The sequence below is a fragment of the Haemaphysalis longicornis genome, unplaced genomic scaffold (assembly GCF_048455015.1).
Source record: "Haemaphysalis longicornis isolate Haplotype H1 unplaced genomic scaffold, Haemaphysalis longicornis Haplotype H1 scaffold_4, whole genome shotgun sequence".
NCBI lineage: Eukaryota > Metazoa > Arthropoda > Arachnida > Ixodida > Ixodidae > Haemaphysalis > Haemaphysalis longicornis.
The window spans coordinates 221,605,572-221,628,006 of NW_027526361.1; the positions used below are offsets into that span (position 1 = coordinate 221,605,572).

At 49.7% G+C, this 22,435-nt stretch overlaps 1 protein-coding gene across 1 annotated transcript in view; it reads right to left on the reverse strand.

Moving 5' to 3' along the window:
- Window positions 1-13,473: 13,473 nt before the first annotated feature.
- The window catches only part of LOC144180229 (uncharacterized), a 31,558-nt gene continuing 22,596 nt past the window's right edge, over window positions 13,474-22,435 (reverse strand). The window contains exons 2-4 of the mRNA XM_077708609.1: window positions 14,367-14,577; window positions 13,727-14,258; window positions 13,474-13,617 (exon numbers count right to left, since the gene is read on the reverse strand). Of these exons, the coding sequence (XP_077564735.1) occupies window positions 13,474-13,617; window positions 13,727-14,258; window positions 14,367-14,577 (887 nt within the window). The remainder of the gene's footprint in view (window positions 13,618-13,726; window positions 14,259-14,366; window positions 14,578-22,435) is intronic.

Genomic DNA, 22,435 nt, shown 5'->3' on the forward strand with positions numbered 1-22,435 from the left:
CCATGTTCCGCCTCATTTCCGTTTAAGCGGGATTCACACGACGGAGAAACCCTCTCACGGAGGCGGACGGATATGTGACGTCAACAGCACGTGACCGGATTATCCGGCCTGGCGGCGCATCCACACGTGCGGAGCTACGCGGAGTGACTAGCTGACGACAGCGCCGAGGAACAGGTTCCATTCCCCGCCGAGGGCCACCGCCGTCGAGCGAAAACATGCGGAGGTATTTTCTTTCGCGGAGCCACCGCGGGCTATCCCCACCGAGGGGCGGAGCCTAAAACCGTTCACGTGAGCGGGTCCCGCGGGTCAAAAAGAGAGGGTTTCTCCGTCGTGTGAATCCCGCTTTAAGGACTTGTTTTTAAAGGTCGGAAGTAGTAAAAGGCTTGCTTTTACCACTTTAATTTGCCCTAAAATAGAATACGCCAGTGCCATTTGGGACCCTCATCAAGCCTACATCGTATTAAATATCCAATCCTTGCAAAACCGTGCTGCTTGTTTCATTTACTCAGATTATTCTTCCTATTCCAGCATCACTAACTTAAAAAACCATGCTGAGCTAGAGGATTTAGCCCTTCATCGGAAATAGGCGCGCTTATCACTTTTCCACAAACTTTACAATCACCCATCATTACATGACAGTTTTTTTGAACCCCCCTGTTCTATCTTTCCACGCCGTGATCATCCTAACAAACTCCCGCTATCTCGCTCACTTCGTTTCGCACAGTCATTCATCCCGGCCACTATTATTGAGTGGAACAGTTTTTCCTCACACATTGCCACTGAGAAAGACTAGCTAAGTTTTTAGAGCTCATGCGCACTACGGTGACTAACTAATTTTTTTTCTTTGGTTGCTTTTGTTGTTTTGTTTCCCTTTTTTAACTATTGTATAACGCCATGCAATAGACCCTATGCAAAATGCGCCCCGCCATCTCACGTCGACTCCGGTAACTAGGTCCGCCATTTTGGTACGGTCGTTTGAAACCGAAACCAATTAGCAAAACATAGAAGGCGGGCATTGACCGCTCTTGGTGATGGACTTCAATGCCGGAGCATTGCTTCGTGCCGCAGTGCACGCAATGCGGAAATACCGGTACAAATGGAGAAAAGGTACGTGAAGTTCCACGCTTTTGAACGAACTTTCTGACGCGAACTATGCCGGCGCGAGCAACCTTTGTGACACGCTGGGCGCGGTGCGCTGGGAGCGAATATTTGTCGCTGGTTCGCTAAGCGCGGGATTCCGTAGTCGCTGTCCGGATGAAAAATACATCTGCGTTGGAGTTCTGTGGTCCAGCCTTTGTATTCGAAAAGAAGCCTGAGCGTGCGCCACCTATTCATGCGACTGACAGCGGCACTCGACCGGGAAAACAGTACCACACGTTGCCAAAATTAAGCTGTTTCTTTACTCGTCCCTGTGGCTCTACGCCCGCTTCATTTCATTGTTAAATGGTGCCGCTTAGCCCTTACACGAGCCTTTATCTTACCTAGGGCTGTAAACAAACTTTTCTTGCCGCACTACGCCGTCACGGCGCGGTTGAAAATGTCCTCTGTGGCGGGCGCGCACGGTATGGGAGTGTGTTGTTGGTTTCTTTTACGTTGCATTTAGCCGCGTGTCGTTGCAGAAGTGGCGTACACTGTTTTATGATGATCTAACGGTGGAAAATTCGAGCTATTGCACTTGGTTCCTGATTTGCCGGGCTGAAAGGTTTGTTGTTACGTCAAGTTAACTTGGTGCCCATTGTAATTTCAGCCACGATGTATTTACTGTCGAATATTTTGCGACTAAATACACACTCACTCCTCTAGTTTGTCACATGCTGCATGCATGCCTCCGACGTAATGATAGTGGCCATTGATGTAGGCAGCTGAGACAATTTTCAAGTTTTATTCAAAAAAAAAAAGAAAAAGAAAACGGCCACAGTTGCATCAGGCCACCAAGCACCAGCTTGAGTGCTTTTGCATTTTTTGTATCCACAGTGAAAATCCCAGTAAATTAAACTACTTCGCTGATTTATAGTGCGTACAGTATAGCAAACTGTGGATATAAATGGAACAACGGGAAGCATTCGCGCACCCCTGCATGCCGCGGTCTAGTAAACATGAGGTTGCCCAGCCTCTGCGTGCTCGCGAGATGACCACGCAGCCTCTGCGTGCTCGCGAGATGACCACGGCGAAATGTGGCATGAATGCTTGCTGGTAGATCATAGGTGACCCCAGTGCCGGATTAGGAAACTTTGGGGCCCGGGGCTACTGCGTCCTTGGGGCCCTGATAATGATGATGATGATGATTCCCCTTTAATATGCGAAAATTTTCGAAGCCCATGTTATGCTCTCTGATCAGTGATAAATTATGCATAATTTTACGCTTTCCGGAAACTAATTGCTCGGCTTTATGTCTAGTATTATATAACGGATTTTAAGAGGCGTAAAAGTTAGTATGGTTTGATTGCCGGTCCGTCACAGATTCACAATTAATCGAAGCGCCGTGTCGGCCTGCACACGCCATGGTACATAAGAGTATTTTCTTACAAGAAGCATATTTTATTTAGCCTGTAAAGTTTTAATTTTATTGTAAAGTTATCCACCTGCATATACGGGAGGGCTCAAAGTCAGCGCAGGCAGCTGTCACTCACAGACATCTGCCAAACAGTTAGCCTCCACGGCTTACAGGCCAAAATCCTGTAGATTACCCGCGCAGACGAAAAAGCACGCGGCGGTTAGAACATACGCAACCTTCCTATCGCAGCACGATTAGCACAAAAAAAAAATGTCGCTTTTTGGGCTGGGGAGTGGTCGGCTTCATGCGTGGGTTTGCGCATGGCCGTCGAACTTTCAGCGGCGAGAAACTCCTGTTGCGCGCGCAGCTTTGATGGTCTTGCTAGTCGGCAAAGCCGTTGCACGTTAACGGGTCCCCTTTGGGTTGGATAGCGACAGGTGAGCACGAGAGATGGCATCAGACAACAGTTTAATAGGGATAGACAGTCTCTGCTCCCCCCCCCCCGCGCTGCTGCTCCCGTCGGTGCCGCGCAACAATTCCAGCAGTCAGTAGTTGGTTGTCGATCGGTCGGGTCGTTGTTCGGTCGTAAAGTGGAAACACGCTGAAGACCTCTCGTTTTCGAGTCCTCAACCCGTCTGCCGCGTCCAATGTTTTTCCCGCGCTCCTTCGGGGGTTCCTCTCCTCCTGTCGCCACGACCAAGCACGACCAGAACTGCGGGCCGCCCTTTGGTCCGCGCTGCGCCGTGCGGCGGCTCATTTCAAAGCGAAAAGCGCCCACGGGGACAAGCGGCTTAACATCCCCGAGTCACGGCGGAGGTCCGTTTTCAAGATGGCATCGAAGGGGCCGCACGCAGGATGCGTTTTTAAGTGGGCACAGCTTTCGTCATCCCGAACAGAAACAGACGTTGTTGTTGCTTTGTTTGGCGTCCACGCCTGAGCTCTTCACACCGGCTAGGCCTGCTGATTGCCCAGCTCGAAGGGAGCCGCTCGGGCTGGCCCGGCGGCCTCTGCGTCCACACAGAGTGGCGCCTGAGAATTAGCTACAAATGGAGTAGCGCGGACGTATAGCTTCCGCAACGCTTGTTGCTCAGACAGCCTGCAGAGGCTACAGCACAAAGGCACGGGCTGAAGCCGAACGACCCCGCCAGTGGCCTACACAACCTTTGAACATTTAAATAACCATACGCTGACCATTGAGCGAGAAATATCGAGTCGATATCTATCACGCTTATGCGATTCAACTAATCCACTAGCTTTATTGAACGGGTCGTCATCGCAATGAAGTTCCTTGTCAAGCGCTATACATTGAAATTTCTGGCAGAAATTGTGTATGAGAGGGCAGTGCTTAAGTTGTCAATAATGACATATAACGACCCTCAGGTTTAAACAATTTACAATGTTCTTCCAACATTATTTCATTATTCGCATGCCTGACCCTTTCTTATACGGAAACGTGCGCGCGCCGAAACGTCCGCGTACTTAGATGTCCGTGTACCGAAAAGACTACCGAACCGACCTGTGTCGCGAAAAAGACCGGAGCCGAGCTCGGGGCCTGTTTTATGTGGCTTCTTAGGCCCGGTCAAGCTGCGTACCCAAGACTTTTGGTCAAAGCCGTATTCTCATAAACCTCGGCAAAACAAGAAAGAGGAGTAGGAATAACTAATTTAAATTGAAATGGACTCGAAGGTTGTCAACCATAGCGTGAGGGGCCCCCCACTCCTCCACACCTGTCACGAGTTAGTCAGCTACGGTGTGAAGGTGAGGTTGAAGCTCCTACCTTCAACTTTCAATGCGGGCAGCGAGCACACTCAATAACTTTTTTATATGGTCGAGAGGGGCCCCTGACAGCTGTGGGCCCGGGGCTGCAGCCCCCGTAGCCCCCACCCTAATCCGGCCCTGGGTGACCCTTCAGGTGCCATGCCAGTCCTTGTTTCTGTCACTGTGGGGGGTGAGGCCAGCACAACTGGGGCAAAAAACCCATTCCCAAGGCTACCAAGTTTTCTCCCAAGCGCCTGCACGACACTTTGTTGCTGCTCGCATTGCTCCTGTACTCGACGTGCATCGAACAGACGCGTTGGCAAGGGAAGGGAGGGGCCATTTTCTCGAGGGCTTCTCCAGTCAATGTCTTGGGCACTCGCTGGCTTGATGCCCTGCTGTCTCGGACGTCCCCACTGTTGTGGCAGCTCAGTGCACGCAAGCTCCGGTGGCGCCTATTAAAACCTTCGTCTTGCAAGAGGGCGAGTAGGTGCACATCAGCCAGGATGTGACTCCATGCTCCACTGCAACCCGCCGGGCAATAGCACGCTGCCTCAAAATCGCCCCACTGTCCGTCTCAAACGTGAGGCACACAGCATAGGGCCGGTCACTTTTCTTCTGGGAGCGAAAACAGCTGCTGAGCACATGGATGAGGCCCAACCTGCAAGAACAGAGAGAGTAACAGTAAATAGCACTCATAGAAGAACAGCACTAGTCCGATACAGTTTATGGTAAAGGGACAGATCAGAAAGAAGTTGCTGCAAGGAGCAGACTCAAAATGACCAGATTTTGTGTCACGCTTAACAATGTTGCAAGGGCAATAATAAACACCTCAAACAGCAATGATGTCAAAATTGTTTGTCAAGTTCGAGCGTGCAAGTATCTCTGCATGCTTTGTTAATGCATTTTCAAGAGAAGGAAGTTTAACATTTAAAAACCTCACCGTGGGTAATGAATGATACCAGTACCCACATAATCTTGTTCGTACGTCATAACTTAAAGCAATAATATGATTATCTGGAACTCACTTCCAGAACCTTTCGAGATAAACAGGTAAACATTTGGGATATACCGATGACCCATCGAGTTAAAAAAAATCTTATAGTTCACTGACTTCGAGCTAACGAGGTTTTACTGTATTATCTATTCGTGCACACCAAAAAGACGCGCTTTAGAAACAAACACAACCACAACCACCCCACCGCCAAAAAAGAAGAAGAAAGATACACAAACAGATTTTTGCGGCAGAACATGCGCAATAAATAATGAAAACACACACAAAAAAAGAAAATTCAAGGCGTATGTGCGCTTTTGTAGTTGACTTCGCCGCAAAGCGCGATTGCTTTGCGGCAAACGCGCGGGCGGACGACCGTCACGGAAAACGGCCGCAACCTTTCCGTAAACATCTTCGCCAAAAATCATCTCGTAAATTCGATGTACAGCATTTGAAAATACAGTGTGTTGCGACGGTAATTGGAACACTTTAAAAATTTTTCCTGAGCGAACCGCCGCTCTATTCGTGCTCAAACTTGCCACGATGGTCGCAATTTGTGGTCTATTTTGTTTGACACCGGAAACAACGGCGGTACTTACCTGTTTATCCTGAAAATAAATAAAAACGATTTTCGCCTATGGGAAAATGGCGGCGATTTGAACGTGCGAGCCTAAAACCGGGTTTTCTGATCGTCTGTTAGCTCATTTCTAGGTGCATTTTCTGATCGCCTGCTGCACCATTTGGCTCCGAACGTGAATCCCAAACGTGCGTTTCACTCTGCAGGAGGTTCCGTCGTTCCAACATCAACTTGCGTTGGCTCGCACGTCCAAATCAGCCGCCATTTTCCCATAGGCGAAAATCGTTTTTATTTATTTTCAGAATACACAGGTAAGTACCATCGTTGCTCCCGGTATCAAACAAAATAGACCACAAATTGCGACCTTCGTGGCAAGTTTGAGCACGAATAGAGCGGCGGTTCGCTCAGGAAAAATTTTTAAAGTGTTCCAATTATCGTCGCAACACCCTGTACTTAATCCACCCACTAGCGGTACGGTCTGGCGATTGTCGCTTTCCTCTTTCAGGGTTACTGCAACAGGGTCGCCGCTACGCATTTGCATGGTAAACAACGGCGAACAAAGTGCTATACAAATGCTCATACCAGTTAACTCGCGTCAAGTAAAAAACAAAGAAGGATTTACTTACTGCGAGTCGCACGTGTTTGTCCGCACCGATGAAGGCGAGCAATGCGCCTCGGTGGCTAGGCGGCATGCCCTGCTCCGCTGCCGCTCGGATGGGTCTTTGGCGCGGCACCCCGAGTGGTATGAGTCTTCAGGCACAGTCGGCAGCGCAGACAAGTCCTTCGTCCACAATCCGCGGTCGGGAGCCGGAAAACGCCGTCCAGTTTGAGCCATATTGCGTTACCGTCACTTACTCTTCCGCAGTAATACTGGTAATACGAGACTTCCCGATCGGCGCCCGTACCAATATGGCCGACGGCCTCGCTTACATCAGTGTTGCTAGATCACCAAGCAATTTCGCATAAGGTTTGCGTTTTGTTGCGGTTGTCAGGTTGTAGTGTATCGTGTTGTACTGCTTTTTTTGTTGTTTTCACACCATGTTGTATTGCCCCCGCCCCCCTATGTAATACCCTCTTCTAGAGGGCGTAACCTGAATAAATAAATAAATATAAATGTCAGGAAGCTGCGGGATGGTCTTAAGAATCGTGAGGGCAAGATGCTTGATATGCGGCCAAGCTGGTAGCTAAGGCATGCTACTTGCAAGTCTGTGATCACTGTGACGTATTCACAGTTTGTTGTGGTTGCTAAGGCGATGGCATATATCCTCAGCAGCATTTATAGAGGTGGTGCATATAATTAATTGGCGATCGTGAGCTGGGTTCCCTGGTTATCCATCAATGTGACTGCATGGGCAGGTTTGCGGGTGTGGTGTGCGGTGTCCATGTAGCACGTCGTACGGTTTCGTGGGTGCTTCTTAGTAACAACATCAACCCGTGCTTGTGGCATGCTTTGTTGAAAGGCGGCACATAGTTTGCGGTATGGGAGCTACACGAATGTGTTGGAGGATGTGGAGGGGGACACATTGTGGCTGGTCTTCTTTGTGTGGTACTGGGTATCCGAGGTGTGTAAGGGTGTGTTGTCCAGTAAGTGTAAGCTTGAGGCGGGTGGTTTGGGAGCAACGATGAGTTCATTGCGATTCTTTCAAGGTGTTGTGCACTCCTAGTTGGAGCAACTTGCGTGGGGATGTTGACGGGGGTAGGTCTTGGGCGAGTTTGTAGGCTTGGCGGATGAACGTATTACGTTTTTTTTTCTTCGGTGGGTTTGAGAGCCCGTTATGGTGTGCCGTAGTTTAGATTAGTGATCAATATCCTGAAGGCTGTAGCGGCGATGCATCGCACGAGGTGTGCGAGGTGTGTGAGAATGCGTTGTTAGGCAGGTAGGGTTTGAGAGCCGGTTCATTTTTGGGGATGCTGAGGCCAGGTATGCGGAGGTGGGAGACTGTGGGTACTGGTTGGTTGTTGATTGTTAACTCCGGATGGGGAACTGGGTGTGTTCGTTTTTTGTAAGTGCGGCCACAGAGCGTGAGGAGGGCTGATTTTTTGGGGATGCATTCTAGTCCATGAGCTTGGAGGTATGTTTCGGTGACATGTATGGCTTCCTGAAGTGCGTCTTGTTTGGCGCCGGTGCAGCCAGTGGGGACCCACGATGTGAGGTCCTCGTTGCGGGTTGGTTGAGGAATCGTCACTGTATTGCGGGTTAGTTACAGAATGGCCACTTCAATGGACCTTTTTCTCGTGGCGCTCTGCGCATGCGCAATTCTAGCTTCCAGCGACTGATTCGCCATTCTTGGGGGGCTAAATGTAAACAAAACGACGCCATATAGGATTACCCAGTTGTGAACGCCGAGACAGCTAAGTGGTGCTCCGTTTTCTCAGTACTGAAAGCGGCCCACAGATATGCGCTACGGCTTCCACCGAAAAAGTTCTCTGCCACCAAAACCATGCGGGGCGCCTGGGACGGCTTCCTCAACTGTGCAGGGTAGGCGGAAAAATGGGGGCGGGTTCTTCCATAATCCCCCAAATGTGGTTCGGGCGGCCGCCGCAAGAGGGCTACGCTACTGAAAAAAGGTCCGTTTCCGCCATGGTAAAACGTGCGTCCATGTCTGGGTTGGGTTTCCCCGTCTATGATGGAAGTGGCGGAGTAGTGGAAGGGGGCACAGGAACAACAACTTTTACTCTTTTAGGGCTCAGCCCTTTGGCGGCCGTCTCTGGGCTGAGCCGCGTCGCCGTCGTCGTGACCGAGCGAACAATATTGCTAAGGCCAACGAGTGAAAGAAAAAGTGAACGATGAAAGAAAGCAAAGGAGGAGAGTGTCGCAAAATTAAGAGGGGAGGAAGGTTGGGGTGGTTGTGGTTTGCGACGGGAAAATGAAAGGAAATTCACTGGGGATATTTTGAGCTCGGCAGGGAGCTCACGTGCATACAACCCAGTGCAGGGAAGGGAAGTAGATGGGGAGTGACAGGATAAAGTAGAAAGGGAGACAGAGAGACAAAGGTATGAGAGAGCTGTCAGTCCTAGAAAGCTGTCAGTCCGGGCACATCAGTCAATCACTGCACTCCGGGCTACACTCGCTGCGTAAGACCGGTCGTCTCCAGGAAATGAAGCAGATAAGCGAAGGCTTCCCGTTGGGTTGCCGCAGGCCCCTTCGGGAACAGAAGGTCTTCCATGCCGGCGCTGGGAAAGTTCGCCGTGGCAGCGCAAGCCAGTGCTCTCCGATAGTGTGCGGTGGGGGAGAGGAGGGGAAAGTATGCTGTGCCCGCACGAGGCGCTCGTCTGCGCGACACTTGGCGAAAACGTGAGGGTGGCGTGCGCTTGACTATGATGTGCGTTCGTTTAAGACGCGGGTCGCGGACCCTTTCTGAAGCGCACTTAGTGCCGCCGCCGCAGAGGCTCACCATAGCTACCGTCTAGGGAACCCACAAGCGAGTGCTGCCTCAGTGCACTGCTGCTGCGCCCAAATATCGCATTTGGGAGTATCGTAATCACCAGCCAATGTTTATTCTACTGCCGGCAACTTACTACCGGCAACGTACTACAACGGGTCCCCTTCTCCCCGTGTAGTCAGAGTGGCGCTGGCTACCACCCTCAAGCGTCAGATACACTTCTAGTAAATATAAATAGCCCAGAAAGTGAAGGAGAACACAGTCGCCCAGATTGCCGAATCGGTAAGGCATTCGAGATCTAATTGAAAGGCGTGGGTTCGGTCCCCACTATGGGCGCGTGTTTTCCTTTCTTTCTTTCTTCCGTATATTAAAAAAATGTTAACTTCATTACCCCTAGTAAAAAAAAAACCTAACCACATTCCTATGCCTCCTTTGGCGTTGTAGACTGCCGACCTATCTTTCTGTATATCCTCAATGAGCCCCTCATTTCCTTACTATATATATATATATATATATATATATTAAGGCCCTTGAGCAACGGGTGAATCGAGACGTTTATTCGGCGATCCAGTCGGTTCCGAACACCGTACCGAGAGCGGTGATGATGATGCACGAGCGAAGAGGATTAGGTAATGTTAATGAGAACGATAATGTTACTGCGAGGAGGCAATGCAGGAGATTGCCCAGATTGTATGAACAGTCCCTGGGAGTGTCGAGGCTGTGCCGACGCGACATACGCGCTCACAATAATTTCCCCTGCGAGTGAAGGCGGGCGCCTGACCGCCAATGTTCATGGAGTACAGCGGACAAAAGGCTTCAGCCGTGACACGTGCAGGATTTCTGTGCCACGGTATTGACGGTCTAAGCGAGCTTGACTAGGCGTGACACGATAGTTGACAGGGGATGTTTCCTCAAGGACCGTGTACGGGCCTGTGAAACGGTGGAGAAATTTTTCACCTAGTCCTGGTCTTCGACTGGGTGTCCAAAGTAAGACCTAGTCACCAGGGCAGAACGGAACAGTACGGTGGCTGGCGTCGTAGCGGTCCTTGCGGCCGTGCAGGCTGGCTTCAGTCTGCAGACGAGCCACTCGACGGCAATGGTTTACACGGGAGAGGAACTGTTCGGAGGAGGGGCTTGAGGTCGACACGGGAGCCGATAAAAATGTGGTGTCCAGAATTAACGATGGGTCGCGGCCGTATACGAGGAAATATGGAGAGTAGCCGGTGGTCCATTGAACTGCAGTATTATAAGCAAACGTAACAAATGGAAGAATAGTGTCCCAGTGTGTGTGATCAGGTCGAATGTACATAGAAAGCATATCCGAGAGTGTCCGGTGAAATCTTTCAGTGAGGCCGTTCGTTTGCGGGTGGTAGGAGGAAGTGGCTTTGTGGACTGTGTTCGAAGCACGAAGAACATCTTCAACAACACTGGACAGAAAAACCCTACCGCGGTCACTCAAAAGAACACGAGGGGCTCCATGGCGCAAGAGTATTGCGTGCAGGAAGAAGTTTGCGACCTCTGCTGCGCAGCCAGAGCGAATTGGCGCCGTTTCTGCATAACGTGTTAGGTGGTCAACTGCGGTCACAATCCACCGATATCGTGCAGCTGTACAAGGGAGAGGCCCGTAGAGATCTATACCAACCATTTGGAAAGGCATTGACGGACACGGAAGTGGCTGCAACAGTCCGGCAGGCGGGGATATGGATCTCTTGCGCTGCTGACAGGATGGGCAGGAAGCGACGTAACGGGCAACGCAGGTGGACAGGCCGGGGCAAAAGAAACGACTGCGGACGCGCTCGTAGGTTTTACTGAAGCCTAGGTGGCCCGCTGTGGCATCGTCGTGCAGCGCTTCCAGTATCTGCTCGCGGATGGAACGTGGCGCAACAGGAACCCATCGGTGGCCAGAAGAGAGATGAGTGGAACGGTACAAGATGCCGTCCAAAAACTTGAATTGTTGAAGCTGCCGACTATTGTTTGGAGGGGGTGATGAGCCGGTAAGCTGGTCGATCATTCCACGGCAGTATGTGTCGGCCCTTTGAAGAGAAGGCAGGCCCGAGAGGTCCTCAACTGCTACACGATTGACAGGTGCGATGGGAAGGACCGTGTTGAAGGGTAATGACGCGGAAGTCTTGTTCGACCCAAGAGGGCAACGAGAAAGTGCATCCGCATCCTGGTGCTTTTTCCCGGACCTGTATGTGACAGTAAAGTCATATTCTTGGAGTCGAATAACCCATCGTCCGAGCCGTCCTGATAAATTTTTCAGCGTCTGCAACCAGCACAGAGCGTGGTGGTCAGTCACACTGTGAAGTGGCGGCCGTAGAGGTAAGGTCGATATTTTTGAACGGCCCAAACCACAGCGAGACACTCTTGCTCGGTGATTGTGCAATTTTTCTCGGCAGTGCTTAGGGTACGACTTGAGTAAGAAACAACCGTTTCTCGGTGTTCAGAATAACAGGGCGAGACTCATCAAAATGGCATAGTACCGGCCCTGAGGTGAGTGCGTGCTTGAGTTGTCGGAAAGCCTCCTCACAGTCGTCTGACCATACAAAGGGTGTTCCGGAGTGTAGCAGCTTGTTGAGAGGCGAAGAAACTGCAGCAAAGTTGCGGACGAAACGGCGGAAGTAAGACGCTAAGCCAAGAAAGCTGCGTAGGGCTTTTTGCTGTTGTGGCCGTGGGAAATCGATGACAGCAGCAATCTTCTCCGGGTCGGGCCGAATCCCCTCATTGCTGACGACGTGGCCTAGAACCTTTATGCTTCTTGTGGCGAAACGGGACTTCTTCGCGTTCAACTGAAGACCCGCATTCGCGAGGCATGTAAGAACCTCATCTAGCCGTTTCAAGTGCTCAGTTAAACTTGAAGAAAAAATAACGATGTCGTCCAAATAACAGAGGCATGTTCTCCATTTCAGGCCCCGAAGAACATTGTCGATCATTCGCTCGAAAGTTGCAGGAGCGTTACATAGTCCGAAAGGCATTACATTAAATTCATACAGTCCATCAGGGGCGGCAAATGCTGTCTTTTCTTTATCGGCCTCGTTCATTGGAATTTGCCAATAAGCTGAGCGAAGGTCAAGGCTGGAAAAGTATTCCGCTCCTTCTAGGCAGTCCAGGGCATCATCGATGCGAGGCATCGGATATTCATCCTTTCGGGTAATTCTATTGAGTGCGCGGTAATCGATACAAAATCGAACAGATCCGTCTTTTTTCTTAACGAGGACCACGGGGGACGACCAAGGGCTGTTTGATGGGCGGATAAGTTTGCGTTGAAGCATATCAGCGACATTCTCACTGATGACCTTTCGTTCGGAAGAAGACGCATGGTAAGGACGGCGGCAAATAATACGGGATCCATCTGTTTCGATTCGGTGCGTTGCGACGAAAGTTTTGCCAAGCGTAGTACAATTCGAATCAAATAAGGATTTGTGCTTGTTCAGGAGGTCTAGTAAAGAGTCAGTTTGCGTGGGGGAGAGGTCAGAGCTGATTGCGGCAGATATAGCCGGGTGCAACGGTTTAGAGGGCGAACTTGGGCAGGAGGAAATAGGGGAGAGGAGAACAACACAGACAGCTTCGGAGTCAGCAGCGGTAGCCACAGCGGTGCTTTGACGAAGGAGAATAGGTTCAGGAGTAACGTTCGCGGCAACGAGTGCGGCCGACCCGCTGAAGAAGCGCACAAGACAGATGGCGATCACGATGCCTCTTGGGAGAAACCGAGTACATGGAAGGATGAGACGTCCCCATCATGACAGTTGCCACTGCGAACGGAAATTGTTGTCTCTCTACCAGGTTTCAGGACGAAATCGGCACTTGCCACGAAGCACTGCTGCTTGACGTCAGGAACACCCGTATAGTCCGTAGCGGTGATCTCGATGTCGGGGTATCGGCAAGAGATGACCGCGGATGCCGATGATAGAAAGTCCCATCCCAGAATGAGTTCATGGGAGCAGCTAGGTAACACCGCGCACTGAATATGGTGCCGAATTCCCTCTATCAAAACACGTATTGTACAGTAGCCGGATGGCTCGAGCACCTCTCGATTAGCACCGCACAACGAAGGTCCAGTATACGGGGTAGTCACTTTTCGGAGGCGCGAACACAACTTCTCATTATTAATCACTGATATACTTGCTCCGGTACCAACAAGGGCATCAACACGAAAACCAACTTCCACAGATAATGTATTTGATGGTCTTAATGGAGGAGTTTTTGGCTTTTTGACGAGTGCAGTTTCCCCTCCAGAAACTGCAGGCGCTAGTTTTCCGATTGGTTGTCATTAGAGCGGGTCACGGGTCGAAGAGGTGACAGAGAGCGGCGATATGGTGAGGGTGAGCGTCGCCGTGATGGACGCTCGGGCGGAGGCGGGCCGAACGAGGTTGTTGGCGGCGGCGATTGGCGACGCGGGGGCGAACCAGATGTGCTACGTCGGGACCCGTAAGAAAAGCCAACGTCACGTTCGCACGGTGCGTACCCGCGTCGTTCATCTTGCTGACGTCGTCAACAGAAACGAGATATGTGCCCGCGAATACCGGAATAATAGCACAGGGGCGGTCACCCGGGAAGGGCTGGCGGCCAGGGTGCATGTTCGTGTAGTACCCCCTTGGCATGCTTGCTGCGGGTATAGCTGTTAAGTGCCCGTGGGCCAACGGGGCTTGCATTGGTAAGGGCGGTTTGGATGCGATGGCCGAGTAGGACGGCGTGGGAGTCGTAGGACCAGGAGACGTCGAGGGCGTCACACCCGCAATAGATGCCAGCTCCTCTTTCACCAGGTCGCGCAGCCGAGGAGCTTCCGTGCGAAAGTGATATCGTGGAGCAGAAAGCGGGTCGCTGAGCTGCAGCTCTCCACGGATGATTTGGCGTATGAGAAACCGTAAGTCCGTGTCCCCTTGTGACGGCGTAGCCAGAGCAGCCGGTTGCAAACGAACAGCCTGCAATTCGTCCAGACGCTGGCAGGTTGTGCGCACATAGCTGACGCTGGTCGGATTTTGCACCACGAGGGCGTTGAACGCGAAAGAAGCGATGCCCTTCAGGATGTGGCGAACCTTGTCGGCCTCTGGCATACTTGCATCCACGCGGCGGCAGAGAGCAACGACGTCCTCTATGTATGAGGTATACGTCTCGTCAGAGCGCTGAAGCCGAGTGGCCAGCTTCCGTTTCGCCTCGTCTGACCGAGCGGCTGTCGTGCCGAATATCTTGCGCAGCTCCTGACAAAAGCTGGCCAAGTCATCGATGGGGTGTGCATTGTTCAGAAACCATGTTTTTGCCACCTCGTCCAAGGAAATGGAAACCTGCTGCAGCTTCACCGCGTCATCCCAGCGGTTGAAAGCACTGACGCGAGCATACTCATCCAACCAGTCATCGACGTCTTCACCGCGGAGCCCTGCAAAATGCGGGGGGTCGCGCTAGCGGCAGGTGACGGCAAATGCAAGAGGCGCAGGAGTGGAGGCGCCAGCTTGGTTGCTTCCGGCCTCACGCTGCATCTGTGTTGAAGGCAAACGCCGACCGGAACGGAGCTCCAGGGGTGCGCTTGTAAGGCGTTGAGGACGGGACCGAGGTCAACCTCCACCACTTGTAAGGCCCTTGAGCAACGGGTGAACCGAGACGTTTATTCGGCGATCCAGTCGGTTCCGAACACCGTACCGAGAGCGGTGATGATGATGCACGAGCGAAGAGGATTGGGTAATGTTAATGAGAATGATGATGTTACTGCGAGGAGGCAATGCAGGAGATTGTCCAGATTGTATGAACAGTCCCTGGGAGTGTCGAGCTGTGCCGACGCGACATACGCGCTCACAATATATATATATATATATATATATATATATATATATATACAGAAACACAGGTCGGCAGTCTACAACGCCAAAGGAGGCATAGGGGTGTGGTTAGGCTCTTTTTTTACTCCGGTTAATGAAGTTAACATTTTTTATAATATATGCGGAAGAAAGAAAGAAAAACACGCGCCCAGAGTGGGGACCGAACCCACGCCTTTCGATAAGATCTCGAATGCCTTACCAATTCGGCTATCTGGGCGACTGTGTTCTCCTTCACTTTCTGGGCTATTTATATTTACTAGAAGTGTATCTGACGCTTGAGGGTGATAGCCAGCGCCACTCTGACTACACGGGGAGAAGGGGACCTTCTTTTTAACCCCCGGGGCGTGACTGAAAGGGGCCCGGGGCGTGGGTGACCGAAACCGGGGCGTGACCGAAAGGCGTGGGTTCGGTCCCCACTCTGGGCGCTTGTTTTTCTTTCTTTCTTCCGTATATGTTATAAAAAATGTTAACTTCATTAACCGTAGTAAAAAAAAGAGCCTAACCACACCCCTATGCCTCCTTTGGCGTTGTAGACTGCCGACCTGTGTTTCTGTATTTCCTCAACCAGACCCTCATTCCCTTACGATATATATATATATATATATATATATATATATATATATATATATATATATATATATATATAGTATAAGTAAAGAGTCGGATACACAGCAAGAACAATAACAAACCATGTTTACTTACGTAGCGGCAACGGGACTTGCCTTCATCAGAGTAAAGTTACATGATTTTGCTGTCGCAAACATTTTGAACACATTTCTTATATAGGTTTGCATAAAACTGAGAAAGAGCGGAAAATGTTTCGGAAATGGGGAGTGTGCATACAGTCAGGCTACGCCTATGTTACAACATCAACAAACAAACAAGAAAAATAAAAGGGGGGGGGGGAGAGCGAGAGAGAGAAAAAGGGGTCGTGTTAACAATGCAGCGTTCAAGGTTGCACCGTGACGGGTCAACGTATGCCGCGCGGGCTGCAAGTTCAGACAATGGGGGAAACTGGACAACCGCGGTTTGAAAAGAAAGGGAAAAGTATACACTGAGGTATTCAGTGACTGCTGAGACTGGTTCGGGGGGAAGCGAAGATGGGTGTGCCCCCCGCGGGTCAAGAGAATAGATAGGGGGCACAAAAGAGCATTTCACAGAAGCTAGCAATTGAACAGGAAATAGGTAGGGTCACAAAAGGTTAAACATGAATAGATCACAAAGAGTTAAACATTCTTAAGTGGTGGTGGGAACGAGGCCTCCCTCCCCAGAACAAATGGCATTGTTGAGCCGCATTAGGCTAATAAAGCTGCTGTATTAGGAGAGTTTCTGCGAATTCTGATGGCAAACTCGAGGGTAGGAATAATGAACATCGTTATAAAAATTATGAAGCCGCTAATTTTAATCGAGGGATAAGCACGTTAGTTTTCCGTAACTTTCATTAATTCCAAGCGTGGCTGACCCAAACTTATAAATGAGATAAGATTCCCGAACCTCGCGGTCGTGGTGCGTTTTGAAGGCGGATTCTAAAATCGTTGCTTTAAGATGTTCAAATGCATGCCCGGGACTGTTCACATGTCTTGACAGGGGCAAATAAGGGCAGCTTTTTGCATGAGAGCGGTGATTATTGAACCGTATTTGGAAGGGCGTTTCAGTTTGGCCGATATATTGTTGCCTACAAACAGTGCACTCTAGAAGATATACGACATTAGCGGAGTCACAGTTAAAGTTACCTTTTATATTTACGTAGTAGTCTGAAGCCGTGCTGGTGGCGCGCTGTGTAGTGGTCATGTGTGGGCATACTTTACATCGGGGTTTATTGCAGGGCATGCAGCCAGTAGTTGCCGGTCGGTTGATACGAGAGTTAGTAAGAAAGTCACCTAAATTCTTATTACGCCGGTAGACAACGCGTGGTGGTTCGGGGAATATGCTTTTTAAGCGGTCACTTTGCATTAGGATATTGTGATGTTTTTTGAGCACGGTTGACACTCTCGGAGCGAAGGATGAGTGGGTTAAAACTAAGTTAGTTTGCGGGTTCCTGTTGGGGGCTTTTTTCTTACAGATTTCGTTACGGTCTAATTGGTTGGCTCGCACAATAGCGTCGTCGATAACTTTTTCCGGGTATTTTTTATTCAGGAGGGCGGTCTTGAGTTCTCGACAGTTTGAGTCAAAGTCGGCTTGGTTTGAGCAAATTCTCCTAAATCGGTGGGCTTGGCTGTAAGGTATTGCTGTCTTGCAGTGTCTGACATGGCTGCTTCGGAAGTGCAAATACTGCCGCGTGTCTGTCGGTTTTCTATACAGTTTAGTTTGAAGCCGACCTTGGAAGGTAGTAACGGTGACGTCCAGAAAGTTTACACTGTGTTCCGAATACGAATGAGCAAGGGAAATACTAGGATGGGCTAGGTTAAATGCCTCAATGAAGGTGAGGAGCTCCGCCTCACCGTGTTGCCAGATCATGAATATGTCATCAATATACCTTTTATAGTACATTGGCTTTAAATTTTGGGTGTCAAGAAAGTTTGATTCGAGGTGAGCCATAAAGATATTATCGTAGTTAGGTCCGATTCGAGTTCCCATTGACGTTCCGCTGACTTGCACGTAATGACCTCCGTCGAACTGAAAATTGTTAAGTTCAAGAATAAGCCTAAGGAATGTTTGGAGAGCAGAAGAATCGATAGGTTTGTCGCACGTTGACTGCTCATACGCAAGGGATACAGCGGCGATGCCATCTTCATGGGGGATGTTAGTATACAGTGACGCAACATCAAGGGTGACTAGAAGGCAGTTATCAGGAATTTCAATTTTTGAGATGTCTGAGAGAAAGTCATTGGTATCCTTAATGAAGGAGGGAAAGCTGGGCGGAATGTCGCAAATGAGATTATCCACATAGCGCGAGAGGTTTTCGGTAACAGTGCCAATGCCAGAAACAATGGGGCGCCCTGGGTTGTTCACCTTGTGAATCTTTGGGAGAAGATAGAATTTACCGGCTACTGGGCTTAAGGGGATCAGGGAACGAGCCGTGGTTTCATTTATTGTTTTATTTTTAACAAGCTCAGCAAGTTTATCTCTGACAATTTGCTTATAATCTTGAGTGGGATCATTGGGTAGTGCTTTATAGAACGTCGATACTGATAGTTGCTTATTGGCCTCGTTAACATAGTCGGTTTTGTCAAGGATTACGATTGCGTCTCCCTTGTCGGCAGGTTTAATAATTATGTCGGGACAGCTTGCGAGTTCCTCTAGGGCTTTCTTTTCGTTGGTAGTCATGTTGTGGTGGAACGAAACTTGTGTTTGGTAAGCTTTTCGCACATCGCGTTGGACAGCTTTGATGTACATGTCGAGGCAACTATCACGCTGTGTGGGAGGGGTCCAGTGCTTATAGCTAGGTAGGGTTCTGCGGGCTTCTTCCGTCGCGGGGTGATCGTAGAAGTATTCTCGTAGTCTCACGTTTCTGGCGAAGTTATCTAAGTCCTTAAAAAGTTGAAATTCATCAAAACCACCAGTAGCCGGGCAAAAGTTTAGGCCCTTTGACAAGACGTTCATCTGAGCTGGGGAGAGGGTTATACTTGAAAGGTTCATTACATTCCCGGTAAGGTTTTCTTTTGTGACGGCAGGCGAGGGAAAAATATTAGTACAGGGATTTAACTGAGCTGTTTGGGGTGCAGTAGTCGAAGCATTTATTACAGTCGTAGTGACATTATCGGCCGTATTGTCAGAGTTGTGGCAGTTACTAATGCCGGAGCTTGTTAGGTTCTTACGCATGTGGCCAGTGTTAGAAATCTTATCCCGGTTAAACTTTCGGTCTTTTGTTCGGGATATGGCGGAGGCCGTCTTAGATTCTTAGTTGCTTAAAAGGTTCAACTCTCTTTTGCTTAGTTCCTGACTAAGTAGTTCCTCTTTCTTTCGGAGAGAATGGGCCGTAGTTTTGTAGTGATTGAGGATTATTTCAGTTAATTGTAAGGATGCTTTATCGAGTACCTGTTTCCACTTATTCATGTTGGACGGGGAGAGTTCGGTAGTAGCAGGTTTTATTCTAATCCTAAGACCCCTAGGAGCGACCGCGGCAGTCAAGTACTGTGCTAGAGCGGATATATATAGATTGTATTTATTTGTTTGTACGTAGCCCATGTACCTACCACTAAACAATTATTTGCATCAAACTATTATTGCAATGCCTGCTATGCGTACGCATTCTGTTTATTGCGGCTCCGTAAGCCCGCGCTTTTCTGTATGTATGTATGACTATGTGTGTCATACTATTATTTGCTATAATTTCTCTTTGTATACCGCATATTAAAAGTGGCCTTTATTGTATTTTCTGTTGCGAGTGCAATGCCAATCGCTGCAGCCAAAAGGGAGAGGGGACTTGTCAAGCTGTTCGCACAGCCTTTTTTCCTCTCCTCCTCCATCGCCGATGGAAATTGAAGCAATAAAAAAAATGTCCTAATCCCAGACGACATTGTTTTGTGAAATTCTTAAAATGAACAGAAAACATCAAAGCACTTTTGTAACGAGAAAAACGGTTAAAAAGAGAGGCTTTCTCCCATGCAAACTTATTCAGAGTAAAAAAACTGAAATCCAATCCGCTCCAACCGTGACGGAATGGGGAATCGAATAAACTTAGGCTTCATAACGCGGGGGACCCAGGTTTGATTCCGACCATGGGAAGAGTTTTAAATGCAGAGCATTTCTTAGCCTCGCCTCTTCCTGCGTCGGACGGCGTCCACAGCTCCGCGTCCGCAGCAGGTGCGCGCATGCGTCGTAGTCAGCCCGTTTGCTCGTCACCCCCGGAACGCTCCGTCGCGGTCTCGGCCACGGCCGGGCTGGAGGAGCTGCGGGCGCGCACTTGCATATGAAAGTGCGTGCTCGTCGCTCCTCCAGTCCGGCCGTGTCTCGGCGTAACAGGTGCGTGATAGCAGCGCGGTGGGGCGTAGAAGAGCGCGCGCTGCTTGCGCATGCGCGCTCTCCCCCCCGTACCGCTCTCCCTCTACTGCGCGCGCTGCAAATATAAAGCCGCTAGCGGTCGCTCGTGCTTCAGTCACTGCGTTGCTCCTTCCTTCCTTGGTTGACGCTCGCTCCCACGTTTACTCGTGTCTGCTACTCCAGCATCACGGAAGAAGCGATGGAAGAAACACTGCCTTCAACCAGTACTGAGGCCCCAATGCTCTGCATTTACTCGTGTTCCCCTCGCGGGAAGGCGCGGGAATTTTTTTTCTTGAGGTGCTTCCCTTTTCATTATCATCATCACCATCGTAGTCGTCGTCGTCGTCATCATGGCACAGGAGGGACAATGAGTGTGACAGCGTGATGCAGGCAACGTGAAGAAGTTAACACGTTAAGCTTGAGAACGGGGTCAACGATCCGAGTGAAGCAATCTCGGGGCTGAAAGGTGCAATGGTACTTTTACTGCCCTGCAGGACGGAAATCTCTGCCCACGTGCTAATACTGTTGTCGGAGTAATGTCGCGTAGTGAGCGATTAATCAGGTCCAGTTGGCATGCAATGAGGTGGGGGAAGTATTGTCCTTCTCTTGCTGTAAGTAACCCAGAAAAATTAAAGCCGTTACACTCAATGTGAAAGCTGTCCGAAGTGCAGAACAGTGAATCGCCACAATGGGCTGCAGCGCCGTTATCTTCTCACTGCTGCCACCCAATGCATTTCAAATTTCCCGCATTCGCAGTGCTCGTGCACCCCATGCCTGAAACTGCGTCAGCGGGAGTTCTGTCCTTTTTGCGCTTGCTTTAACTTAGTATGCTGTAGCTGTTTTGCGTTATTTGGAGCGCGTAATTTTTTTTTCTTGCGCGGCTGGAGCCTTGCTGCGTCATTTCGAACGCGTCATTTCTTTCTTGCGCGGCTGGAGCTTTTTTGCGGCATTTCTAAGGCGCCATTGTTTTCTTGCGCGGCCACTTTTCTCGCTCACTATCGTAAAAACCAACCCAGCGAGAGTTGCTAACTAAATGAACGTGGGGGCTGCCGGTTATATACACAGATTTTGCCTGAAATGTACCTTCAGTTTGCTTTGCGCTAAACAACAGTGGAAATGTATGACAAGCACCAGCGGTCCACGAGGTTCCAACGGTTATGAATATTTAAACCGCGTGGTTTTCGAAGCCTCAGCGTCACTCATTGACGACGTTACAGAAGGCTCTACTTGGGTCTGTTATCCCGCTGCGCAGCCTGATTCCGGCAGTCGCATCGACCGTTAGCGAGCTAAGACGACAAGGAGAACCCATAAAGTGCTCTGCACTTACTCCCATCGTCGCTATGTCGACTTCCTGTTCATACGCGCTAATTTTGCGTAGAAGCACGCTTTACAGGAGGCAGGAGCAAAGAACTTTCGGGATACATGCGTTTCTGATGGGTGGTGAGTGCGAAAGCATTATTGCAATTGAGCGTCACTGAGTGTTTTTTTTAGTTTTGTATCGGCGGCTACTGCGGTGCTGCGAGGCCAGCTGAGCGCGTGTTTGGTTGACATGCCGCAGCCACAAAACAGCTTTCCCACACCCGCACACGCACTCACCACCTTCCACGTGGTTTTTCGCATACGCAGGAGGACCCGAGAAGCGTCATCCCTTGCTTGTTTTTTACTAATGTGAATCTGGGAGTATGGAATGCCTAACAATAGCGTGTAAGTCGTTTCTCAGCTTTTGATGCCGACACCAGCACCCCGGTCGTCTTTCTTGCTCAACCGGCCATTTATTGTCTTCATTTTAAACAGTCCACGCCCAATTTGGCATCTAAGGTGACTTTACTAGCGTCCCTCTGAAAAGCTGAGAACACAGTGGCTTGAGAAAAACCTCTTCATCTAATGTCTCGAAGTGGGAAAGGCTGGGCCAAGAGTTTTTGTCTAAGATTTGTGCGGCTGCTGATGCTCGACGTCTTGTGGGTTCCGTATTTTCGCACGTATAACTAGAATACAGAAAAGGTGGCATTGCTTATAAAACTGGTGAACTTAGCCTGGCGAGATGGTAGGGAAAAGTGACCATGGGCAATGTGCATTACCTAAAAGGCTGTTCCAGAAAAGGTGGAGAAACCGTACCGTTTGTTTCGTACGCCCGTGAGCCCATTGGACCGTTAACGAAATTTATTGCCCAGTAAGGTAGGTCAATTTTGTACCTAATGCCAGCATCGATTACATTATACCACATGGCGGAAATCTAATCAGTCAAGAAGATGAGACAAAATCACAACTAAATTACGCGTACGGCGACCGGTCGTCGTAACGAAAGAGTATATAATTGGTATGAAGTAATGAGCTCGCGGCATCAGACATGCTGCTTTTTAAATGGCCTGCAAGCTTGAGTCTTTTTATGTGGCTGTAAATTTTGGAATTTTTTTTATGCAGGCGGAAGGAATACCGTTAGCACTTAGAGATTTAATGTTTTTAAGGGAAGATTTTCGGTTGCATAGAAAAAGGGCGCGC